At 35.9% G+C, this 20,453-nt stretch overlaps 1 protein-coding gene and 2 long non-coding RNA genes across 3 annotated transcripts; 1 reads left to right on the top strand and 2 right to left on the bottom strand.

Moving 5' to 3' along the window:
- Positions 1–6,501: 6,501 nt before the first annotated feature.
- LOC122591543 lies at positions 6,502–8,346 on the bottom strand. Its single transcript, XM_043763806.1, has one exon. It carries the CDS (start codon positions 8,344–8,346, stop codon positions 6,502–6,504), a length of 1,845 nt encoding a protein of 614 aa, XP_043619741.1.
- A 6,141-nt stretch (positions 8,347–14,487) lies between these two features.
- LOC122590926 lies at positions 14,488–15,388 on the top strand. The gene is made up of 2 exons (XR_006322635.1): positions 14,488–14,527; positions 15,261–15,388. It is a non-coding gene; the product is annotated as an uncharacterized LOC122590926 (long non-coding RNA).
- Positions 15,389–16,443: 1,055 nt separating this feature from the next.
- LOC122594438 lies at positions 16,444–17,454 on the bottom strand. The gene is made up of 2 exons (XR_006323000.1): positions 17,242–17,454; positions 16,444–16,780 (listed from the first exon to the last, which is right to left on the bottom strand). It is a non-coding gene; the product is annotated as an uncharacterized LOC122594438 (long non-coding RNA).
- Between the last annotated feature and the right edge of the window lie 2,999 nt (positions 17,455–20,453).

The raw sequence follows: 20,453 nt of genomic DNA, 5'->3' as shown, positions 1-20,453 counted from the left end.
CTTTATCACCATGATTATGAGGATCATTCACTAGCTTTTCTCGAATCTCCCTTTCTATTCTATTAGACTTAGAATTGGAGTTACTTGAAGTGGAATCTTCCTCATCATCATCATTAGGATCATCAGGATCTGCATCTGGAGCAGCTGTTTTGGTCAAAAATTATCCAAGATAATCAACCTTGAAGACTTAGATCAATTATGTAACCAAACTTTCGTTCGTGAGGTTAAGGGCTTGTAAAATTGGTTTAGATTCATAGATGCATTTAAAATAAGTATGATAAATCAAGATTATGTCGACTTAAACAAAAGAAGGTAGTCAAAAAATTTCACAAATAACTATATAATCAAATATAAGATAGATTAAGCAAGATAAAGAAAGTTAAACGTAAATAAATGCGGAAAATAAAGAGAAAGGAACAAAGAACACCGAGATTTGTTATCGAGGAAAAGCCCTTAATTCTTTATGGATTGCCGGCATAAAACCCCCGGGAGGAAGCAATCGTCCCTGCCTTGTTCTTTTATTAATGGTGTAATTGGTTATAATAATAGAGCGACTTGATCGATCTTTCTAAGTAAAGAAAAGTGTGTTGGTTGTTTACAAGTACAAGTAGAGAAAATAAGCAAGTAAATATGTGAGGGTGTGTAACGTTGTATATCCTATGATCGATCAGGTCCTCGTTTATGTAGAGCAGCCTAGTAACTAATTTTCTGAAATTACAGGGATCTTCCTGGTCTTCATCTGGTGAACGTTAGAGCATATCTTGACTGATATTGTAGTCGTTTGAACATATTCTCCTCATGCTCAATTCCTCTTGAAGTCCGATTATGATGCTGGACTAAGTCTTCTTTGCGTGTTGATCAAATAAGACATGTGTTGAATCTCTTTTGTACAGCTAGAGATATTTCCCTTGTGATAAATATCAAGTTACCTGCATAATATTCTCATAGAAACAATACTTGAATTTTATCGTTAGTAATTCGTCAAGGCGTGTCAAGATCCTGAAGGTCCATGATCTTGAGGTCCCAAGATAATGAAACCTGAAATTTCACCCATAACAATTGTCCCCAAAGTTATTTTGATAAAAAATCAATTTTGTTTAAAATAACTTTGCTCAAAATAATTTTGAATCTTCCGTAGTACGCTTTGACCAAAGTCAAGGAGTTTACTTTTGAATTCACCCCGAGGATAAGACGCGTGGAGATAAGATAACCAAGAGTCTTGACTTGATAGGTAACTAGCCGACGATTCATTCATGTCCTTTTACCCTATTATATAAGCGAGTGCCCTCAGTCTTTTGGAGTCACGAAAAATCTTCTTTTCTTTAAAATCCATACTTTCAATATGTCTCTAAAATCTCTTGGGGATTTCCTTCAAAAGGTATATTTAAATATTCTTTTTCCGTAAGTTATTTGTTTGTTATTTATAACTTATTTATTTCATATTTCAGTCTTTCGCTGATCTCGAAGAACAACAGATCGCCAAAAACAAGATAAATGATGAGATCATCCAAACTATGGAAGGCATACTCAAATCTTACAGGGAATCCGTCGAGACCGAAAAAGAAATGGGTCTGGAGGTGAAAAAGAGTTTGGAAGCAAAAAATAAGATTCTCAACAATGCTTTGAGAGACATTTGTTGTGAACTTGGCGCAACGCAGGAAGAACTCCGAGGGGCTCGAGAGGAACTACAAAGGGTTAGGTCAATCTTGAATAAGTTGAAGGAGATTAACCCTGAGCTTTACTGGGACGTTCTGCTGTAAAGTTTTTGATGGGCGATGATGGATATAATGCAAAGGCCTGAGCCCATTTTTAAACCCTTTTGATTGTAACTGCTATCAAGCAGTTTTATGTTTTGTAAATATTTTCGTTATGAATAAAAAATATTTATCTTTTGATCTTTATTGCTTCGATTCCAAAAATCAATAATGTTAATGGGGTTAAAATTGGAAAATTAAATAATCGTTTGCATGATATCACATGTCAGTTAGTTATTACCCTTGACTTATTTGACTATATCAACAGTAATAAATCAAATCAAAGCAATAATTATAGGGTAAGATACATGCACCTTGTGATATGTAATTAAGATCCACTTGTAAATTATGATCTTCAAGCATCCAGCGTCTTAATTGTTTGTCAATTCCACTATATTCCTGTAGCAATAAAATATAAATGGGACCGATATGATCTTTGGAGGGGATTAAAATTAAGAAGGGAATTCTTAATTTTAATATTCTCATAGGGACATTGGAGTCTAAGATAATGAGGGTGTCTCAATATCTTGAACATGCTTGGGAGGCGTGGTTAGCCTTTTCATACGTGTTTGTGTAATGGGTGGTGTGGTTAGCCATTTCGGGAGATCGATGGTGACATCGATAATCGGTAGAATTAATTTCGACAACCTTAGAATTTAACCCTTCAGCTGTGAAATTAATGAACGTGCGACATGGGCAAATCGTAAGAGAGGGTGAAAACCCCCAACCAAAAGTTGGCGTGAAAGCCAAAAGGTGAAGACTTTGTTCCACGTTGCTATGTATGATGCTGAATATCCTTTGAGATCCTACAAATTGAAATCCTTAGAAACTGACGTTAACCATTTGGCTAACGCCACTCCGCCGCTCAAGTCAGTATCATCATTTTGAAGAATAAACAAATAAATGAATAAATAAAAAAGGATTTAGAAATCATACCTGATTTTGTCAATGAGACAAAATTAATTAGACATGATATAATTTAAGGTGGATGGCGTTCCAAGCTCTTGGAACTAATTTACCTTCTAGATCTTGTAACCAATAAGATCCTTTACCAGCTTCTGCCTCGATCAAATAAGGTCTTTCCCATTTCGGGTTCAATTTCCCATCAGGCTTGATCAAAGCTTTCTTTAACACCAAATCCCCAACTTGAAATCGTTTTAATCTTAAATTCTTATTATAAGACTTGGCAATTCGTTGTTGATAAGCTGTTATTCTTATTCTGGTTTTTTCTTGTAATTCATCTAGAGCTTCCAAGCTTTCAAACATTAATTCTTTGTTTTTCTCATAAGTCAAAAGACTTATCCTAGCAGTTGGTAAGTCCATTTCAGTGGGCAATACTGCTTCTGCTCCAAAAACAAGCGAAAATGGGGTTTGCCCAGTTTCATTTTTAGAGGTTGTGCGATCAGCCCATAAGACAAATGGTAACTTTTCAGCCCATTTTCCTTTGGCCTGTCCCAGTCTTTTCTTTAGATTCTTCATAATAATCTTATTACTTGACTCCGCTTGACCATTGGCTTGAGGATGAACAGGGGTAGAAGTGATCATCTTGATTCCCCATCTTTCACAGAAATTTGTGGTTTTCTTTCCAATAAATTGTGAACCATTGTCACAAATTATCTCAGCTGGTCAATATATTCCTTTTGATGAAGGATATAACATGAGACTCCTGGATCTCGGAATATGCTTCAGCTTCAATCCATTTTGAAAAATAATCTGTCATTGCCAAAAAATATTTCTTCCCCGCTGAAGATTCTGTCATTGGTCCTACAATATCCATTCCCCACTTCATGAATGGCCATGGTGACAAAACTGGATACATAGGTTCAGCTGGTTGATGATGAATGTTGTTATGTCTTTGACAAGCATCACACTTCCTAGCATAATCTTCAGCATCTTGTTTCATGGTTGGCCAATAATAACCAGTCCTTAAGATTTTCGAATGTAAGGATCTTCTAGCTATGTGGTTCCCACATTCTCCTTCGTGAATATCTTTAAGAACCTCTTTGATCTCGGGTTCCTCTAAACACCTAATATATGGTCCTGCAAGAGACTTTCTATACAAGATACCATTTATCATAGAATAATGTGCAGTTTTCATTCAAAAAGCCTTTGGGTTTTCATCCTTAGGAATTGTCCCATTGCTTATATATTCCTTTATAGGTGTCATCCATGAAGTTTGATTGTTTTCAGATTCTCCAGTTTCACTATCTTGAATAGCTAAAGTTTTATGAGACTCTTTATCTATGGCAGGATATAGAACATGAACTATAGGAATACTAGTTTCAGACGACATCTTAAATGTTGAACCTACGTTTGCTAAGGCATCAGCTTCAACATTTTCTTCTCTAGGTACTTGTTCTATATCGAATAAGTCAAAATTTTTAGCTAATTTTTAACTATATCTAGATATTGTATTAATTTTTCTCCTATCGCAGCGTATAATCCATTAAAATGATTTGCTAAAAGTAATGAATCTACATATACTTTAAGGTTCCTAATATTCATATCTTTAGCCAATTGCATACCAGAAATTAAAGCTTCGTATTCTGCTTCATTATTAGTAGCTATGAAATGACAATTTACTGCTTGGGGTATGATATCCCCCTGTGGCGATTTTAGTACGATACCTAATCCTATTCCTTTAACATTAGCAGCACCATCAGTATATAGGATCCATTTTTCAGTTGCTTCTTCTAGCATTTTAACTTCTAAGTCCACTTCTTGTTGTAAGTCAGTACTAAAATCAGCCACAAAATTAGCTAAAGCTTGAGATTTTATAGCATTTCTAGGTTCATATACTAAGTTAAAGGCACTTAATTTTACAGACCATTTAGCCATTCTTCCTGACACTTCAGGTTTTCTAAGCATACATTTTATGGGGTAATTTGTCCTAACATGTATAGCATGCGTTTTAAAATAATGTCTAAGTTTAGTAGATGCCATGACTCAAGTATGAGTTTTTTGAGATGAGAGTACCTAGTTTCAGCATCAATTAAACTTTTACTTACGTAGTAGACAGGATTTTGTATGCCTTCAGATACCTTTACAAGAACTGTGCTTACTGCATTTGATGATACTGCCATGTAAAGATATAAAGGCTCACCATCTCCAGGCTTCATCAGCAGCGGAGTGGTTGATAAGTACTTTTTTAATTCCTGAAAGGCCTCTTCTTGCTTTTCACCCCATTCGAATTTCTTATTCTTTTTCAGAATATCGTAAAATTCTTTGCATCTATCTGAGGATCTTGAAATGAATCTGTTGAGAGCTGCTAATCTGCCAATTAATCTTTGGATGTCTTTAGCATTCGACGGAGACTTCAAATTTAATATTGCTTTATTTTGCTCCGGGCTAGCTTCAATTCCTCTTTTGGTGACCATATATCCTAAGAATTTTCCAGCTCCGACTCCAAAATTACACTTGGCGGGATTTAACTTCATATTGTACTTGTCCAGGATGTTGAAGGCTACTTCAAGATCCTTTAAGTGATCTTCAGCTCTCTTGGACTTTACCACCATATCGTCTATAAAGACTTCCATGGTATCCCCCAGTTGATCTTTGAACATCATATTCACTAGCCTTTGATATGTTGCACCTGCATTTTTAAGACCAAAAGGCATTGCAATATAACAATAAATACCTGTTGGTGTCATGAAGGCTATGGCTTCCTGATCTTCAGATTCCATTTGTATCTGTTGAAATCCCGAGGAGGCATCCATGAATGTTAGCATCTCATGTCCCGAAGTTGCATCGACCATTGCATCAATATGTGGTAGTGGAAATGGATCTTTTGGACAAGCTTTGATTAGATCAGTAAAATCTACACAAACTCTCCATTTTCCATTTTTCTTTTGTACGACCACCACGTTTGCCAGCCATTATGGGAATTTAACTTCTCTGATCATTTTAGCCTTTAATAATCTTTCAACATCTTCCTGGATTATAGCATTTCTTTCAGGAGCAATTTTTTTTCTTTTTTGCTGAATAGGCTTGAAGCTTTTGTCGATTCCCAGCTTGTGTGTGATGACATCTCTTGATATTCCAGTCATATCTTCTTGTTTCCAAGCGAAAGTCTTCATTCTAGCTTTGAGGAAATCAGTAAATTTGACTTCCATATCTTTTGATATCTTTTTCCCTATTAAAACTTTAAGGTTAGGATCTTCAGGAACCAAGATAACTTCCTTTACATCTCGCTCTTCTGGTTTGTCTACATCGAAGACCCTTTTCTGTAATTGCTATTATGAAATTGGCTTTGCAGCTGACTTCATGCTGGATGTGTAGCATTCTCTTGCTTCTTGCTAATCTCCCTTGACAGTAACTACTCCCCAAGGTGTTGGAAGTTTAACACATTGGTGATATGATGAAGGTACTGCCTTCATTTCGTGTATCCAGGGTCTTCCCAAGATTATGTTGCATCCTGGGAGACAATTTACGACACAGAATTTCTGCATCGAATTCATCCCTCCAACATAAACTGGCAATTTTATTTCACCAACTGTATATTTAGTTTCCCCACTGAATCCAATCAATGGAAAAGCCTTTCCATTGATATCTTCTTCCGAGATATCTATTCTTCGTAATGTCTCCAGCTTGATGATATTCACTAAGCTCCCATTATCTATCAAAATCCTGCGAACATAATGGTTAGCGATAAAAAGAGTAATTACCAGCCCATCATGATGAGGTTCCATGATATCATCAAAATCTTCTTCAAAGGAGATAATGTCTGAGTCCGAAATTGATGCTTTCTTCACATTTCTTTCTCCTTTATCTGCTTTGCTTTGCAAGTCTTTTTGCTGCTGAATATATTGTCCCGCGCACTTCCCATCCTAGAGATGGTATTAATTACTTTTGCATTCGCTGGTGGGGAATCTGCTTTTTGTGTTGATTTTGGTTTGGAAAAGTCCAAGCCTTCAACATCTTTGGCCTTCTTCCTTCCAAGGAGTTCTGTCAAATATCCTTTTGCTAATAAAGTGGATATTTCTCTTCTTAACATCTTGCAATCTTCGGTGATATGGCCAAAGTCTTCATGATAAGCACACCACTGGCTAGGATCTTTCTTCTTGAAGTATCCGTCATTTTTCTTCTGAGGCCATCTCACCTTGTCTCCAAGATCTCTAAGCGCCATTATAATGCCAGGAGTTCCTACAGAGAAACAGTATGATGCCAAAGTTGGATATTCGACCCCGTCAACTTCTTCAACGACATGTCTTGAGCAAGGTTTGTGTCTCGGTTTAAACACCTGGGTTTCTGCCTTCCGATTTGGATGATCATATGATAAGGCATCTAATTTCAAAGTTGTAAGTTCATTTTCTTCGAGCCTTATAAATCTTGCTGCCCTTACTTTTGCTTCATCTAAATTTCTGCATGGCGTCATTATGAGATCTTCCTGGAATTTAGATCCTTTATGGAAACCTCTCTGCAAAGCTTGAATAGCGGTCAACATATCTAATTTAGGAATATTAAGAGATTCTTTTGTAAATCTAGTCATAAAATCTCTAAGTGATTCATGCGGTTTTTGAATTATTTTATATAGATCATCAATCAATTTCTCAAAAGTCCTACTGCATGAAAATTGACTATAAAATAAATTTGTTAAATCAGCGAAAGAATTAATAGATAGAGGAGGCAAACTCTGCAGCCATTTTAAGGCTGATCCAGATAGTGTCGATCCAAAGCTTCTGCATAAGCAAGCTTCTTTCAAATTTGATGGTATCGGCACCGTTTCCATTTTCTCCAGATACAGCGCGATATGCTCCTGTGGGTCAGTGGTTCCATCATATGGTTTCATATTTGGAACTTGGAATTTCTTCGGGATTTCTACGTTCGCAATCATGTCGCCATATCTGTTGATTAGATAGGACACAGGGTTAACTTCAGGAATTGGATTGCAAAATCCAGGAACGCTCGAAATCATGTCTTTAATCCTATGAAATTCTCTAGCGATGTAATCATTTGCTCCTTGTCCGTGCGATGGATTAGTAAAAGCAAAAGATCCAGCAAAATTATTAGAATTGTTCAAACCTGCACTCATGATGGCCGATGTTCCAGCAACATGAGTGTTTTGCGGAATATTACTCCCAAAATTAGGAGTCGCAGTTGGCATCGACATATTAATAGGAGCAGACTCAGGAGCAGTTGGAGTCGTTGAAAACAAATTCCTAGGAGTCATCAGTGGTCTATTTTCAAAAATCCTTGACTCAAGAATTTTTAATTGTGCCTGATTATATTCTTGATTAGTCTTAATTGTCTTATCAAGATTCTGCAAAATAGTAAACAAGTCAGGCAGTTCTTCAGAGTTAACATTCCTAGATCCGGTATTGTAGGGATCCGGATTGCCATAATCGTCGTAAAAACTCCTTCTTTGAGTCTGGCTTGATCTTACATTCTCCTGAGATGAGTTTCCCGCCGGAATTTCTCCAGATAAGTCTGGGATCTGGAATGAATCCATTGGCTCCTTTCCTTTTTCCTGGGCAGAAGTTCCAGCAGCATTGTTCTTGTTTCTTCGATAAGAAGCACGTCCTGGAGGTGGAGGAGGCAAGGGAGAAGAAAGAACAGGAGTAATTTGCGAAGAATTAGTTGGTTGAGTCGACATCTTCGGTATTAGATTTTGAAAAATCGAGATTTATGAAAATCAAAAAGATTTTTTATCAGATCGAAAGCACCTTTTGCCCCACGGTGGGCGCCAAATTGTTTTGGTCAAAAATTATCCAAGATAATCAACCTTGAAGACTTAGATCAATTATGTAACCAAACTTTCGTTCGTGAGGTTTAGGGCTTGTAAAATTGCTTTAGATTCAAAGATGCGTTTAAAATAAGTATGATAAATCAAGATTATGTCGACTTAAACAAAAGAAGGTAGTCAAAAGATTTCACAAATAACTATATAATCAAATATAAGATAGATTAAGCAAGATAAAGAAAGATAAACGTAAATAAATGCGGAAAATAAAGAGAAAGGAAAAAAGAACACCAAGATTTGTTATCAAGGAAATGCCCTTAATCCTTTATGGATTGCCGACATAAAAACCCCGGGAGGAAGCAATCGTCCCTGCCTTGTTCTTTTATTAATGGTGTAAATTGGTTACAATGATAGAGCGAATTGATCGATCTTTCTAAGTAAAGAAAAGTGTGTTGGTTGTTTACAAGTATGAGTAGAGAAAATAAGCAAGTAAATATGTGAGGGTGTGTAACGTTGTATATCCTATGATCGATCAGGTCCTTGTCTATATAGAGCAGCCTAGTAACTAATTTTCCGAAATTACATGGATCTTCCTGGTCTTCATCTGGTGAACGTTAGAGCATATCTTGACTGATATTGTAGCCGTTTGAACATATTCTCCTCATGCTGAGTTCCTCTTGAAGTCCGATTATTATGTTGGACTAAGTCTTCTTTGCGTGTTGATCAAATAAGACATGTGTTGAATCTCTTTTATACCGTTAGAGATATTTCCCTTGTGATAAATATCAAGTTACCTCCATAATATTCTCATAGAAACAATACTTGAAGTTTATCGTTAGTAATTCGTCAAGGCATGTCAAGATCCTGAAGGTCCATGATCTTGAGGTCCTAAGATAATGAAACCTGAAATTTCACCCATAACTGCAACCATAACAGCTTTACCTTTATCTTGAGTCTTAGAAGTACTAGCACCAACTGTACCAGCAATCTCCGACTCAGTTTATCTTGCCGACTCCCCCTGAATATCTGCAGTCTCTGTATCCATAGCATCACCAGCAGCATCTTGACCTTGACTTCTATTCTCTGGCTCACTGACATCTGGTTGTCGTTGATTTGGATCTTGAGTTCGATCTTGATCTTCATGATCATCATCTCTAGTCTTCTTTGCTAGCTCATCATCCTTACAACCACTCTTATCTCCCCCTTGAACCAAGAATTGGTCAAGTCTAGAACCAAGAGAATGAACAAGTGTTGTCATTAAGTCCATCTCTTCTTGATGCTTGGCAGCTTGGAGCTTTAGCTGCTTCTCCAAAGCTGTAACCCTCATCTCTAACATCTTCTTCTCAGAAAACAAACGACTCAGTTGCACTTGAACAGGAACAACTGGACGTGACATAGAAGCAACATCAAATGTAGAGGCATGAGGTGGCATCGTAGCTTCAAATGAAGGCATACGAGCACTGAAAGTTCCTGTGGGAGGCATCTGAGGTCGTTGCAGAGGAGCCAACAGACGTCCCATAATTGTAGAAACAAGAACTGTAGCCTGAATAGGAACAGACGAAGGCCTAGCAGCAACTGTCGACTCTGGCTCTTGATGAACTGTAGACTCCGGAGCAGTAGGAATCGTAACAGTTGTAGCCTCAGTGACAACTTGTGCGCGAGAACCAATTCCTCTTATAATAAATTTTGGTCTCGACCTTCTCTCCCCAACAACAACATCAGTAGAAGTAGTAGACACAGAAACAGGAATCTCGGAGACAAAAGCTCTTAAAGCAGCAACTGATGGAGTATCACCAACATTAGGTGCATGAGACCTCTCCATAGCAGCTTGATACATAGCAAAATCTCTATCAACTTTAGCTTGAGATCGCTGAGAAGTTGGAGTCTCTGCACAACATCAACTCCTTTTCCTTGTCTTCTTCTTCACTTCGGCAATCTTTCAACCTCTTCTTCATCATCTTCTGAGTCATCACCAACATTAACAGTAACTGGTAGCTTAGAAGGACCAACATCATCACCAACTGGAGCAAAGATAGAAATAGAAACTCCAGAAGTTGGTGGAACAAGATTTGCAGGATCATCAATATCCTCCATAAGAGCATCCATATCTGGATCATGCTCCAGATCACCAGCATATAAAGGAACATCATTGAGTCCCTCAAACTGATCAGCTCGCTCTTCTTCAGGGTTATCTTGAGCCTGATCATCACCAGCTGCAGCAGCAACGAGTTCTTCATCTTCCCAACCTTGTCTAGGGGCAACATAGTTAGGATCAATCAAATGCCCGAACAAAGGTGGATTATCAACATGTACCGGAACATTTCTACCTGACAAGTGCTTCATACTTTCAACAAATGCCTTATAAGTAAGACGACCTTAATTGAAGTAGGACCGTCAAATGGCAATTCAGCTGCAAAGTGACGAATGATTATCATCACAAATCTTGGAAACAGAAAGAATTTCTTATCTGTATCAAATGACCTCAACTGCTTCTCTAAATTATCAAAAATGTACTGAGAAAAGCTATACGGCTTGTTCAGCACCAAGGCAACCATCTGATAAGCGTTCTGGATATTCATCTGGTCATAGCATGTACTCGGATGACTAATGGACCTCAACAAATAGTAAGCTAGCAACTTCCATTTGCCACGAAGATGATTTCTGAAATATGGGTGAGTAATAGCACTAGTATACCCCATACAACGTAGAGCACCATCACAAAATTCCTCTAAAAATTCAGTCGGACCTTGCTCTATCTCGACATCACCTAAGTGTAATATCGTCCGTAAGTCTCCAACCGAGAATGAGAATGAACGTCCTCCAATAGTATTGCGAATGTACATATGATCACCCATCTGCACTGAACGGGCTGAGTTCCAAAACTCCCTAATGAGACTTATCACCAACAGAGGGTTCTTTGTCACAGCAAACTGTAGGACTCCGTGAAACTCTGATGTGCACCCCATCTGCGTAATACTAAGATCGAGTGCCGCATTGTGATCCTTGAAGAACACACGAGCTCCTGCACCTTGTCCTGCCATACGTGCACAAAAACAGACAAAAAACGACTAGAAAATGAAAAGTTAGAAACAAAAATATCAGAAATTTCCTAAGTGTCACGACCACATTCGTGTGACGTCAGCACGAGGCTAACCCTCTTCGTGCAACGTCAGCACGAAGTGTTCTTCGTGAACCCAGAAACATAAGGCATAAACACCTCCATTCGACGATTCAATGAAATTAAATCATCAACTTGGACTTGTTTTCATGCATATCATTTATTAAATGCCTAGAAAATCAACAATCGAAACAAATTCGATGAACACGAAGTGGTTCTTGTTCTTGATGTTCTTCATGTGAATAGTGACTGAATCATAATATCTTCAATTAATCTTGAATTTAAGTACGTTAATACGAACTTATTTTAGATTTAAGGTGTACAAACATCAATTAATCCAATTTTAAGTCCAAATCATCAAAAATTGAAGATCAAATTCTTGGTTCGTCCTAGTTACTGTTCACGCGAAGAAGATTCAAAATTTGGGCATTATAACGACATGAAATCGTTGATTCTCATAGTCAAAACATCAACAATCAATCATAGATCGTGAAAGTACCAATAAATCTGAGTAACATACACGAAAAAGGGATGAATTCGATCGAAAATAGCAATGAATGAATAGTTCGCACGAGGAAGGCAAGTTCGTGTGGTAATTTTAGGGTTTAATTTCGGATAAAAGTAATTAATTAAGGTTAAACCCATATTTATACCATAAGTTCGTGGGCCGGTGTTAGGTCCAGCTTTTACGGGACTAGCTCCAGACTTGAAGACTGGAGTAATCCTGAAGATTTGTCCAGAAATTATGGAAGTCCAGTAAGCGTCTACTTGTACAGGAAATCTAGAGTCCTCCAGATTTGCTTATTGAACTTCACTCCAATCCAGATCTACTTCACTGAAGAACATTCTCACTGAAGACAAAGTCTGAAGTTTGAAGAAGAAGACTGACATGTGGCGGAGCCCACTGGCAGGCTTACCAGATCAACAACTGGAGTCCTTGTCAGTGTTCTAGACCTTACAAGTCTGAACACTGATTACGAGGAGTTGACTTTATACCTTTACACGCTTTTACCCGGATATCTCTTTTGTCCCTTGTAAAGGTTTTACACGCGTGTAAAGGTGGTTGGCTAAAAGGTGACAAGTCACTATCAATGTGACTTTATCCTTGTACTTTTAGTATTGCATTTAAAGAAAATACCAAAGTTCCTTAAATGCTCCCAACCACATGTGTACGGCAAAATAATCACTGTAGAGATTATTTTGCCTATAAATACTAAGTCATTTTCCTCTTTCAAATTACTTTTGCAATTTGGTGAACTTGTCTAAATACTCTCGATCCAAACAGTTATACTTCACAACTTTAAGTATTTCGATCAAGGAGATTATTTAGCAAGTATAGATCACTTGTAATTGATAAGGTTGTTTAGATACTTACCTTGGCATTATCTAGGTTCCGCAACAACCTTGTATTTTGTTTATACATCAATAAATAAAATACACATTAAAATTACTTTCGTGTTCCACCTTTATTTAACTTGCTTATTTATTGCTTAAGTCTTGTATTTACTTATTTATATTCTTGCATTTATATTTACGTAAATACTAGTCCTCATCTAGTGCATACTTGACTTGTTGTATTTTACACTCGTGGGTTAAACCATCGGTGAGGGACTTCACAGCCGGGCCGAAGGAGTCCTTCGTGGGCTTCTTGCTGACTTCAGCGAACGAAGTCGAATTTTCAGCATTGAATTCACACGAATTGCTTTCCTTAGCCAAATTTTGTCAATTTTCCAGAAAACTTATTAAGGAAAACTATAAAAATTCCAGAAACATAAACCTGTAGATACTCGTTACTAAAAATCTGTATCTACCCGAATATGCAATCGTAAATCATCCGTACTAACTTGTCATCAACATAATGTATCAAATAAATCTTAGATTATTATCTTGACATAAAATCGATTATTTCTTCATTGATGTTTAACTCAACAAATGCAAACTTACATCAAAGCATATTTAATGTATAATGCATCAAAATATCATATCAACAACCTATCACATTACATCTTAGGTTGTGATCCTGATGATACAGGTATAACCTATCACACTAAGTCTTAGGTTAATAAATACAAGGCAATCCATCCTTGTAGCACAGTTCTTGTAATTTCTGAGCACCTTTTATTGTCCATCGCAATGCAATTCTAAAAGCAAGCGGAAACAGTTTTGCCTTTAATCACAATATCAATATTTGATGCCAATTTCATGTAAAATGAGTTTATTATCTGTAACCTGCACACTTAACAAACTTCATCAATGCATCAAAAACAATATAATATCATATATATGCAAAACAACCAAAATCTTAACCTAGAAATCATTACAGGATCTAAGGTAAGTCCAATCTTTGTTAAGCATACTTATCAACAAAAAACAATTGAAATTTCAAAAAAACTTCATGAATGTTAATTAACAAAAAACAATTGAAATTTCAAAAAAAAACTTATGTATTAATTCATTTCATTTGCATTAACAATATCACATTTAACTTTCATGCTCATGAGTTGTAGAGGTTTTTGCCTATACATTGAACAAATCCTATAGTAATATTAGATCTTTCACAAAATTTAAGGACTAGATCAATTCATTACTGAAAAGCAAGCATTCTTAGCCATATATCTGAATATGTTTCCCACAAGACATTGTATAATTTAAGTTCAAATTAAGGAACCTTACTACTTTGTGTCTACCAATATATCCCAAATTGTAATCACTGAACTAAGTAGTTATATTACGAATAAGCAGACTTAAAAGCTAAGTATCCTCACTTCTAATCGTCTTACAACATCAACTTAAATTTCTCCCATATTTTTGTCATTTTGTCATTTTTCACATTTTTATGGTTTTTATGACACTAAGAACTTTTTTTGACACTTACGTTGTGCATATTTCGAATACCATGGTTTAGGCTTGCTTGAGGAAAGACACCACTAGCCGGAGATCTCACTTTTGATCAGCCCTCTTTCACTCTCAATTCAAGTGAGTCATAGCCCCCTTTCAAACTATTTTATGTGTTTTAACTATCGGGGTGAAAAGCATGATATATAAGCTAAATTGCTTTTATTATTACAAATATATGAAATGATTCTTGATATTATGATTATGAAATGAAATTGTTTCGTATGTTCATTATGATAAATGATTTATATGATGAGCTTGAGTTCTGTCAAACCGCTTTCTTCGGTTCACTACTATTTACTCCGATTATGGAGGCCTGTAGTTAGTTAGTTGCGCAACTAGGTTTCGTCCACCCACCCAATTGTGTAACGGTGGAAGGTTGGTTGTCTTTGTGACAACCTCCACTTCCAGTCCGACCACGGGTGTTCTAGCTACCTTACTTAGGTCGTCTCCATGGCACGACCCCTTTTTATTATTATTGTTACGGCACTTGATTGACAGCTCGTGCAAGATTTATCTATTTATTATTGGACTTCGAAAAAAAATGGTAGTAGTAGTGGCTCAAGCATTTACTCATCAAGGTTGATTGAATTATACCCTCGTGGTTATATGATAGAAATTTTACTACGTTGATTATAGTAAGTGGAACATACGCTTTCCAAATGCGACATTGGAGGTATACATGGAAATTTTGGTGACTCTCAAATTTTTGGTTATGATGGATATATATATATACACTTTATGTTGTTAGTTAAAAACCTATGAACTCACTCAACTCTCGTAGTTGACACTTCTTCTTCTTCATGCTTTTCAGGTTAAAGATTTAGGTGCGTAGCGTGGACCACCCTTTTGGACTCTAATATGCTTGTATGGTTGGACGAGTATTGCAAACATTTAATCATTTTAATTATGAATTTGGTTGTGTAATGGATTTGGACGTCATCTTTAATTTGTAATCTTTTGGATTTTGAATGTCATTTGAAAACTTGAGTTGATGTTTTATATTTAAATCTTTTGTACCATGTCGTTCTGTGGCATCTCGTGTTTCCGCCTTAGTCGGGGTGTTACAAACATATCCAAAATATATATATATATATATGCGATATACCTTTTCACCCAAACTTTTCTTTTTGGAATCAGACAATTTTACAACAGCTCTATAACCCATACTAAAGGATAGTTTTATTATCCTTTTAGGTTATTGATATTGGAAGCTATTATTAAATTTGTGATATGAAATCGAGTTCTGCTTTCGTGTTTGTCTCATTATTCTTGAACATCATATTTTTCTTATTTCTTTTTAATTTATTAAAAAGTTGTCAAAGTTATATCTAAATCACTCGGCTTTCAAACTATGTTGACAATATAACATGACTGTCATTTTATTTGATATGAACCATTTAGTTGAGGTAACATTGCTTATATGGCCTTTTAAGTATGGATGATTATCCGTACATCATGAAACATGTTTCACTATACCGTAAGCCCACCCATTCTTCCTTTCCGACCTTAGCTTAGCTGCTCACGCCAATGCTCATGGGTACAACAATTAAAATACCATTATTTTTTTAGCTGTAGACCATGAAACATGTTTCACTATACTATAAGGTATAACACTTAAAATCACGTTTGGTGATATGCGACTATTTTGTACAGATCATCACCCATCACCCTATACGTATATTGTTCTTGACCTACCAGATCCTGGAATCGATTTGTGTCGGGTACAAGCATCTTAAATGAGTCGAGTTGGATATCGATTCGAAAAAGTTGGAGAAAGTTTCAAGTGACATTAGCACTGTTAGCTTTATAATTTATGGTGTTTAATTGTAAAATTATATTAGTGAAAGGGGTGTTAATGTTAATTAGTAAAATGTATAAATATCCCCTTCCACCCCATTTGTAATTAACCCTTTCATATAATAAAATCATTCTCAATATCAAATCTATACTAATACTGGTATTCCCTCAAAACACACACTAAAACACACTCTTTATACATACTAAAACCAAAACCGGGATTCCAACATTTTACCAACATTAGTAGTCAATTTAATTGTTTACATTTGGTATCAGAGCTTATGGGAAAAATCCGACCTGTTCCAAGATTTGATTCCTTCTGATTCCTTTCGATTTACAGGCCGCCGTTTTTTTATTCCTACCTTCAACTGCTACCGCTCAAATACCGTTTTTCTTCATTTTTCGTCTGAATCTCTGTTCCTTTACTGGGATTCCATTTATTCATCAGATTTTCAAAACCGGTATTCAAAACCGGCTTTCACCCCACTTTTTGACTTCCCGCTGTGTGGTTGTGTATTGTTGACATCATAATACCTGGTTTACCCCAAAACCGGTATTAGTTCTCTTATTCATCATTTTCTATACCAAACTCTGCCCAAATTTTTTTATGAAAGCCGATATTTGTTCTGTTTAACTAAAAACCGGTATTCGACATTAGTAATTCAATTTGAAAACCGGCATTAGTCCTTTATTTTGAAATCCAACATTAATACTTCAAACTGAAAACCGGCATTTTAACATCATTTTTGAAACCCGGTATTTGTTCTTGAAATCTGAAACCAGGTATTAGTTCATAAAAAAAAAAAAAAAAAAAAAAAAAAAAAAAAAAAAAAAAATTTATTCATACTTTTACCTAAACCCTTACCCGATCCCAACCCATCTCAAAACATATCATTTCCAAAACCCATTTCCTTTACATAACCCATTTCATCATCCCAACTTTCCTAAACCCATCCCTTTGCAAAACCCGTTTGGAATCATGAAATAACACCTACCTTCGTCGATCGACATGAATCTTATTTGTTTGTAGTACTGTTTACTTGGGTCTCTTGCTCGATCACTATTTTTTTTACCATATATCGGCTGGTAATTGAAAGACAGAAAGTAATAGACAATTTGTGGTTGAAGAAATATTTTCTTGATTGAAAGATAGAGAGATAAGCAGAGAGCATTAGTTCATTATTTATCTTTTGTAACTGTTTGTGGATATCTTTTTATTAAAAAGAAAATCACTTTGGAAAGGTATAACGTAAACTCACAGCTGGATTCACATTTTTCTAAGAAAACGCGTGAAGCAAAAGTAACTTTATCGTCAGGAATAGTGACACGCGTAAGGTAGTGGATGTTGTGCTGTTGATTTCTAATTGGTTGGTTGAATTTCGTTGTGGGTCTTCACGTGAATATAGAGTCCTGTGCTCTGACATTATTATTTTTTATTTTTATTCAATTCATTGTAGAAGTCATCAATTCATTGGATAATATCATAGAGTTGTCATACTCTTTGTCCATATTTTAAATTGAAGCTTGAATTATAAATTTGTTCTAGTTTTTCTTTTACGTGAATATTGCTCTCAATTGGGCCACATCAACTTTTGGGCTAACTTTGTAAATTGGGTTAGTCTTTAAGTATTGGGCTAAACATCAAGTATCGTTTGGGCTGAATTTGTGTCATTTGACAAATTGTTCATTTGTTATTATTTTTGGGCTAGATAATATTAATTGTTGGGCCTAGTTTTCTTTTAAACTACGGCTGAATATTTGGACTGAATTTTAGTCAAGATGTCGACTCCTTTAGACATTTTCTCGGATGATCCCATTTTGAAAGAGTTATTTTCGAACATGACAACAGAACCTACTTGGGATCAAGAGTACCGTCATAAAAATAGGGTGTGCACATGTTGTCAAACTACTTCCGTACAACCTCATATTTTTCCTTGTGCTGTAAAGATTTATTCTACCAAATTTTATGCTTTTAACAAGTTTCATGGGATCAAGACTGAGAATGACAAACTTAAAGAAGAGAATGACAAAATCAAATTATCAAATGATCTTTTTAAGAAAGAGAATGACAAACTCGAAGAAGATTTAGATAAACTCAAATTATCGAATGATCTTAGTCTGGAAAGCATTGAATATCTTGAAAAGGAAAATGATCATTGGTATTCAAAGGTTCGGAGTTTAACAAATAAATTGGAAGATTTTGAGACAAAGCTCAAAGAAAGCATCTCATCTTTGGAATCTAGTCTTGCAGAAAATACCACTCTTGTTTCAAAAATACAATCTCTTGAAGACGAGCTTGCAAAACTTCTGAAACAGCCAAGTGAATCTTCTGTTCCAAAGATTGAGAAACCCCAAAGCTCTCCGAAACCAACACCATCCAAACCAAAAGTCAATATTCCAAAACCCCTTGAAAGAAAATTTTCTCAATTCACCAACTATTCCTTGCAAAAGGATAAAAGGTATTCTCCGAAACCAAATTTTGATGGAACCAAGACTTCTATATCTTTCCTTTCATTTGAAGATAATTCACTGTTTATCTCCCGAGCAAAATCTCATTTGACAAAGTCAAAATGGAAGCCTATTCACAATCCCAAGTCATCTAAGTCAAAGTCATTCAAATATTCGTTTTCGAAGCTGTTTGACCTTGCACCAAAACCAATGCAAAAAGTGAATGACTTTGTTTCACCACTGCTTCCACGAAAACTCTTCTCATATTCAATTCCGAGTTTTCATCCTCCGTGGAATGCATATTCTATTCGTCGACTCGATGAAACTTTTCTCTGGACTATCAAGCCAAAAACCGTTGGGCCGAAAATCAAATGGGTTCCAAAGGTTGTGTGTAAGTGATTCGATGAAAATGGCTTATACATAACTCAATGTATAACCCGAGCTGCAGCTGTTTATGTAAGACATCAACTTCATAATCAACCTTTCCCCGTTTTCGACTTATCATTACACATGATGAACATGTTAGTCACACATTCATCATGAGGGGGGAGAAAAAGCATATGAAGTCGAAAAAGCTTAACCGAATGCTTATCTGAGGGGGAGCAAGAACATTACCCTCAAGTAAAACCCCCACAAAAGTTTGTTTGATCGCATATACATTTGGGTGGTATAATACCAAGCTTGTTATTGCCAATGTGGTGGGTTAGTCGCTGGTACACCCTTTATATAAGCGTTGGTGATACAAAGAAGGTCATTTGTTTGAGGGGGAGCCAGAACTAAAGACGAATTTAGTTTCTGACTGTACATGGTCAATAAAGGAAAGATTTGTTGGAAAAATGACCATTGTTCCATGATGAAAAGAGTTTGAGATTAAAAAGAGATTGATTATTTAAGGGGGAGCAAGAGTGAACTCATCAAACGCTTAAGTGATAATAAGTTGCTCCAAAATGATTGTTTGTTTGAGGGGGAGCAAGAAGTTGAAGATTATTTGATAACTTTCCCAAGATATTTGATTGTTTGAGGGGGAGCAAGAAGATTAATTGATCATATGATCAAATGCTCCAAGATAATTGTTGATTCAAAGACAAGTTAGATCAAGAAATGCAGTTTCATAGTCAAACCAAATTTCCAAATTCCTAAACCAAGCTTCTGCAATGCCAAAAGAATTCAAAGTCAAAACCAAGCTTCCGCACGCTACTCAAATCTAAAAAGTTACAAAGATTTCAATGATGCACCCCAAGTATTCAAAATTTACAAGAAAAGATCAAGATTTAGAAAGTCCTCGTCAAATCAATATGTTTGTTGAGAAGATTCAAAGTCAAGGTTGATATAAGACGTTGAAGACAATGAGAAAGCTTCAATGTCCACTCAACATTGAAGATTTTTAACAAATGGGCTCATAATGTTTATTTAAAGACCAATGACGATGCATCATTTACAATTCAACACCAAGGGAGAGATTGTTAGCTTTATAATTTATGGTGTTTAATTGTAAAATTATATTAGTGGAAGGGGTGTTAATGTTAATTAGTAAAATGTATAAATATCCCCTTCCACCCCATTTATAATTAACCCTTTCATATAATAAAATCATTCTCAATATCAAATCTATACTAATACCGGTATTCCCTCAAAACACACACTAAAACACACTCTTTACACATACTAAAACCAAAACCGGGATTCCACCATTTTACCAACATTAATAGTCAATTTAATTGTTTACAAGCACATTACTAAATTCGTGTTTCATCTTTTG

Source organism: Erigeron canadensis, chromosome 3 (assembly GCF_010389155.1).
Source record: "Erigeron canadensis isolate Cc75 chromosome 3, C_canadensis_v1, whole genome shotgun sequence".
Lineage (NCBI taxonomy): Eukaryota > Viridiplantae > Streptophyta > Magnoliopsida > Asterales > Asteraceae > Erigeron > Erigeron canadensis.
This window is presented reverse-complemented; position numbering and strand designations above follow the sequence as displayed.